Source organism: Mizuhopecten yessoensis, unplaced genomic scaffold (genome assembly GCF_002113885.1).
Source record: "Mizuhopecten yessoensis strain PY_sf001 unplaced genomic scaffold, ASM211388v2 scaffold4615, whole genome shotgun sequence".
Classification (NCBI taxonomy): Eukaryota; Metazoa; Mollusca; class Bivalvia; order Pectinida; family Pectinidae; genus Mizuhopecten; species Mizuhopecten yessoensis.
The window spans coordinates 456,358-463,012 of NW_018405635.1; the positions used below are offsets into that span (position 1 = coordinate 456,358).

The following is a 6,655-nucleotide window of genomic DNA, read 5'->3' on the forward strand; positions in this document are numbered from 1 at the left end:
CGGTGTGTGTTACAGTGTATGTACTGTACCAGTGAAGTAACGGGTTGGTATGACCATAGGTTACAGACACAGCATCAGAATCAACCAAAGTTTACAGGGTGGTAAGACCATATGTTACAGACATAGCAACAGAATCAACCAAAGTTAACGGGATGGTATGACCATAGGTTATAGACACAGCATCAGAATCAACCAAAGTTTAAGGGGTGGTATGACCATAAGTTACAGACACAGCACGGTAAGACCTTGGTTTATAGGGTGGTTTGACCATCAGCTACAGACACAGCACGGTAAGACCATGGTTTATATGGTGGTTTGACCATTGGTTACAAACACAGCATGGTAAGACCATTGTTTACAGGGTGGTTTGACCATAGGTTACAACCACTGCATCAGGTTCAACCAGAGTTTACAGGGTGGTTTGACCATAGGTTACAGACACAGCATCAGGTTCAACCATAGTTTACAGGGTGGTATGACCATAGGTTACAGACACAGCATCAGGTTCAACCAGAGTTTACAGGGTGGTTTGACCATAGGTTACAACCACAGCATCAGGTTCAACCAGAGTTTATGGGGTGGTTTGACCATAGATTACAGACACAGCATCAGGTTCAACCAGAGTTTATGGGGTGGTATGACCATAGGTTACAGACACAGCATCAGGTTCAACCAGAGTTTACAGGGTGGTATGACCACAGGTTACAGACACAGCATGGTAAGACCATTGATTACAGGGTGGTTTGACCATAGGTTACAGACACAGCATGGTAAGACCATTATTTACAGGGTGGTTTGACCATGGGTAACATACACAGCATGGTAAGACAATTGATTACAGGGTGGTTTGACCATGGGTAACATACACAGCATGGTAAGACCATTGTTTACAGGGTGGTTTGACCATAGGTTACAGACACAGTATCAGGTTCAACCATTGATTACAGGGTGGTTTGACCATAGGTTACAGACACAGTATCAGGTTCAACCATTATTTACAGGGTGGTTTGACCATAGGTTACAGATACAGCATGGTAAGACAATTGATTACAGGGTGGTTTGACCATGGGTAACATACACAGCATGGTAAGACCATTGCTTACAGGGTGGTTTGAGCATAGGTTACATATACAGCATGGTAAGACCATTGTTTACAGGGTGGTTTGACCATAGGTTACAGACAGAGCATGGTAAGACCATTGCTTACAGGGTGGTTTGACCATAGGTTACATATACAGCATGGTAAGGCCATTGTTTACAGGGTATTTTGACCATAGGTTACAGACACAGCATGGTAAGACCATTATTTACAGGTTGGTTTGACCATAGGTTACAGACAGAGCATGGTAAGACCATTGTTTACGGAGTGGTATGACCATAGGTTACAGACAGCATCAGGTTCAACCAGAGTTTACAGGGTGGTATGACCATAGGTTACAGACAGAGCATGATAAGACCATTGTTTACAGGGTGGTTTGACCATTGGTTACAGATATAACATGGTAAGATCATGGTTTACAGGGTGGTTTGACCATAGGTTACAGACAGCATGGCAAGACCATTGTTTACAGATTGGTTTGACCTTAGGTTACAGACAGAGCATATGGTAAGACCATGGTTTTACGGGGTGGTTTGACCATTGGTTACAGATACAGCATGGAATGGAGAAATACAAAGTTTGTTCAAGAGTGCACTCTATGGTAGCTAAGAGAAAACCTAGGCGAAAAACCTGTCAAAATTGACTGAATATTCAAATTTCATTAATTTTTGCAAATATTAACTGGTTACCTTGGCATCCATAACTGAAAACAGAAATAAATGTTTACATAATAGTACCAGGGAAGTAATCAAAATTAAAGAAATAGTCCTTTCAAAGCTCTATTGAAGATTTTTAATTTCGATGGATTTTGGGGGCTAAAAAAGGCCCAAACTATATAAGTCCTTTGAATACCAATTTGTTTTGAATCAAAATCCTATTGGTAGTATTGATCCGCTGCCAAGGGTACACGGGAATACATTTCCTGTGTACAGTAGTTATTGCCGCTGACATTTATGGAGACAGCAGGTCCCTAATGAACAGACAGGTCCCTAATGAACGAGACAGATGACATCCCAGGTCTGTTTCATAGATCCTAGTTATTTTTAAAACCACCCAATTAAAATTTCCAAAACAAGAATTTCTCCCCAAAATATCCAACATAAGGTGATAATAATGTTTAGGTTAGTCCTTCTGAACCAATAAATATACATTTTCAGTTTCAAAATTGTAATATTGTTAAACCACATGAAAGTGTTTGTGTCAACAGTAAATTGTTTGCGTCTGCAGTAAGCTGGGTATTTGTGTCAGCAGTAAGCTGGGTATTTGTGTCGGCAGTAAGCTGGGTATTGGTGTCGGCAGTAAATTGTTTGCGTCTGCAGTAAGCTGGGTATTGGTGTCGGCAGTAAGCTGGGTATTTGTGTCGGCAGTAAAGTGTTTATGTCGGCAGTAAGCTGGGTATTTGTGTCGGCAGTAAGCTGGGTATTTGTGACGGCAGTAAAGTGTTTGCGTTGGCAGTAAAGTGTTTGTGTTGGCAGTAAGCTGGGTACTTGTGTTGGCAGTAAGCTGGGTATTTGTGTCGGCAGAAAAGTGTTTGCGTTGGCAGTAAGCTGGGGATACTTTGAAAGCCTCTGTTATAGATACTCCACTAATCACCTCATGTGTCTGCTGTTGCAGTGTTTCACGTTCCATTTTGGCGGTGACTTCCTCCAGGTTACGGAGACTCCTTTTCAAACTTTCCTCCGCTTCCTTAGCAACTGAAAGCTGTCTAGACCCTTCCTGTAGGTGCACCTAAAAGAAAAGAGCTTTTTATCATGTTTTTAATAACTTCATAACAATTAATCAAAAAGACTTTCATCCTGGCACTAATCATCTATTTTCCCTTAATCACCCGTTTTATAGTGCCACTGATTACGAGGCACTGTCAACAACACATGTACACGACTGTGGTTTAGTTTGTAGCCAAATATGGGTATAAATACAATGAACTTCATCTAATCTATGTAAAAGAAAATACATATGGACTTAGGAAGACCTTTTCAGAGATTTTATTTTCACCAAATAATATAAACTTGTTAGTTTTTGTGACTATAATTCACAAGGATTTGAATGTGAGAATGGAACAGGATAAGACCAATAGAATTATTTTCCTTCACAGTTGATTTGGGTCAAAACAAATATGAGTTATTATGATTGTTTCTTTCTGTACTTAAAAATATTTACTAATTATATTTAAATTTTCGCTTATTGTGTGCGCTCGTGTATAGTGCGCAGTTACTTTTTGAGTGATTTTTTTCCCCCTGAAGGTGAACAGTATCACACAACTTTGACTCTTTGCAGTACACAAAACCAGCGAACTTCAAGACTTTCCCCATGTCATTTTGGCACATGTTGTTTTGGCACATTTGAACTGTCAAGATTGAATATTTCAGTATCTCAGAGTACCAATTGTGATGCAATTCCACGGGATATTTTCCCAATCGCTGGTTTAATCAATTCACAACATAACGTCGAAGAGACCTGAAAGTTAGGCCTACTGTACAAGTTTATTAGGCCTACTGTACAAGTTTATTAGGCCTACTGTACAAGTTTATTCGGCCTATTGTACAAGTTTATTAGGCCTACTGTAAGTTTATTAGGCCTTTATTAGGCCTACTGTTCAAGTTTATTAGTCCTACTGTACAAGTTTATAAGGCCTACTGTACAAGTTTATAAGGCCTACTGTACAAGTTTATTTATCTGATTCTATCATGTAATATGACCTTAACTCACAACATTTTGTCATGGTGAAATAGACAAGGCAGTCAGGAGTTATTACACAACATTTTGCCACTATATTGCTGCAAGTATATTTTAAAACATTTCCAAAAATCACAGGACTGCAGGTTTACGATAAATGGTCCCATTGACCCAGGACTGGTTAACGATAAATGCGGTCCCATTGACCCAGGACTGGTTTACGATAAATGGTCCCATTGACCCAGGACTGGTTTACGATACATGGTCCCATTGACCCAGGACTGGTTTACGATAAATGCGGTCCCATTGACCCAGGACTGGTTTACGATAAATGCGGTCCCATTGACCCAGGACTGGTTTACTATAAATGGTCCCATTGACCAAGGACAGGTTTACGATACATGGTCCCATTGACCCAGAACAGGTTGACGATAAATGCGGTCCCATTGACCCAGGACTGGTTTACGATAAACGGTCCCATTGACCCAGGACTTGTTTACAATAAATGGTCCCATAGACCCAGGACTGGTTTACTATAAATGGTCTCATTGACCAAGGACAGGTTTACTATACATGGTCCCATTGACCCAGAACAGGTTAACAATAAATGGTGCCATTGACCCAGGACTGGTTTACGATAAATGCGGTCCCGTTGACCCAGGACTGGTTTACTATAAACGGTCCCATTGACCCAGGACAGGTTTACGATAAATGGTCCCATTTACCCAGGAGTGGTTTACGATAAATGGTCTCATTGACCCAGGACTGGTTTACGATAAATGGTCCCATTGACCCAGGGTTGGTTTACGATAAATGGTCCCATTTACCCAGGACTGGTTTACGATAAATGGTCTCATTGACCCAGGACTGGTTTACGATAAATGGTCCCATTGACCCAGGACTTGTTTACAATAAATGGGCCCATTGACCCAGGGGTGGTTTACGATAAATGCGGTCCCATTGACCAAGGACTGGTTTACGATAAACGGTCCCATTTACCCAGGAGTGGTTTACGATAAATGCGGTCCCAGTGACCCAGGACTGGTTTACAATAAATGGTCCCATTGACCCAGGACTGGTTTACGTTAAATGGTCCCAATCACCCAGGACTGGTTTACGATAAATGCGGTCCCATTGACCCAGGACTGGTTTACGATAAATGGTGCCATTGACCCAGGACTGGTTTACTATAAATGGTCCCATTGACCCAGGACTTGTTTACAATAAATGGTCCCATTGACCCAGGACTGGTTTACGATAAATGGTCCCATTGACCCAGGACTGGTTTACAATAAATGGTCCCATTGACCCAGGACTGGTTTACGATAAATGGTCCCATTGACCCAGGACTGGTTTACGATAAATAGTCCCATTGACCCAGGACTGGTTTACTATAAATGGTCCCATTGACACAGGACTGGTTTACTATAAATGGACCTATGACCCAGGACTGGATTACCATAAATGGTGCCATTGACCCAGGACTGGTTTACTATAAATGGTCCCATTGACACAGGACTGGTTTACTATAAATGGTCCCATTGACCAAGGACTGGTTTACGATAAATGGTCCCATTGACACAGGACTGGTTTTGGATTGGTCTTGTGTATAGTGCGCACCTCTTTCTTGAGATCATCATTTTCATTTTCCCCTAAAAGAATGCTCACTCATAATATACGAATATATACGATAATATGAGGGAACTATTAGTAGTAACAATTGAATCTTTTTCAAAACAAGAAGTCCAGAGGACCTGTATTGCTAACCTGTCACTGATGTTGTAATAATACTTAAAGCTATTAGGATGTCACTGATGTTGTAATAATACTAAAACTATTAGGATGTCACTGATGTTGTAATAATGCTAAAAGCTGTAAGGATGTCACTGATGTTGTAATAATGCTAAAAGCTATTAGGATGTCACTGATGTTGTTATAATGCTAAAAGCTATTAGAATGTTACAGATGTTTGTACAAAGTTTAAATTGATGTTTCTGATGTTTTAATGTAAGCTAGGTTTTTAAAGATGAGGTCAGTTACAGCTGTAACAAATACCAAACACTATATGCCAATGTCAATAACCTGTTTATAATAACACACAATAATTTACAAATGTTTTAACTTGTAGTTTCCCTCAAATCACATTTGTTAAAGTGTATCGAACATTTGATAAAGAAAATAATAAAATCCTCCATTTACCCAAACCCTTTACCATAGTTACAGCCAAACTGACCTTTGTCCTATCAAGGTCATCCTGCAGCCTCAGCTTTGCTTCCCTTTCGTTGGTAAGCGCCTGTTTCAGTCGTGTTGTGGCCTCTATAGCGGTGTCCTTGAGTTGGTCACCATCCTTTGCTGTACAACACATCAATAATCAGTGTTACATTGAACTTATGGTCTCGCCACTTAAGGGTATTTAAAAAGTTAAGTAGAATGAACTTTCTATGAACTTGACCCTAAAATGACCTTATCTTTGAACACTGAATATCACTTAGCATTGACAATAGCCATGCTATTTAGGTAGTCCAGCCTTGTGTCACTTCACTGTACCCCAACTCTAATGGTACCATGCTATTTAGGTAGTCCAGCCTTGTGTCACTTCACTGTACCCCAACTCTAATGGTACCATGCTATTTAGGTAGTCCAGCCTTGTGTCACTTCACTGTACCCCAACTCTAATGGTACCATACTATTTAGGTAGTCCAGCCTTGTGTCACTTCACTGTACCCCAACTCTAATGGTACCATACTATTTAGGTAGTCCAGCCTTGTGTCACTTCACTGTACCCCAACTCTAATGGTACCATACTATTTAGGTAGTCCAGCCTTGTGTCACTTCACTGTACCCCAACTCTAATGGTACCATGCTATTTAGGTAGTCCAG

At 40.5% G+C, this 6,655-nt stretch overlaps 1 protein-coding gene across 1 annotated transcript in view; it reads right to left on the reverse strand.

Annotated features, from left to right (window-relative positions):
• LOC110449458 (leucine-rich repeat and coiled-coil domain-containing protein 1-like) overlaps positions 1 to 6,655 on the reverse strand; it is a 142,575-nt gene that overhangs the window by 47,491 nt on the left and 88,429 nt on the right. The window contains exons 12-13 of the mRNA XM_021496334.1: positions 6,009 to 6,127; positions 2,693 to 2,827 (exon numbers count right to left, since the gene is read on the reverse strand). Coding sequence (XP_021352009.1) covers positions 2,693 to 2,827; positions 6,009 to 6,127 — 254 coding nt within the window. The remainder of the gene's footprint in view (positions 1 to 2,692; positions 2,828 to 6,008; positions 6,128 to 6,655) is intronic.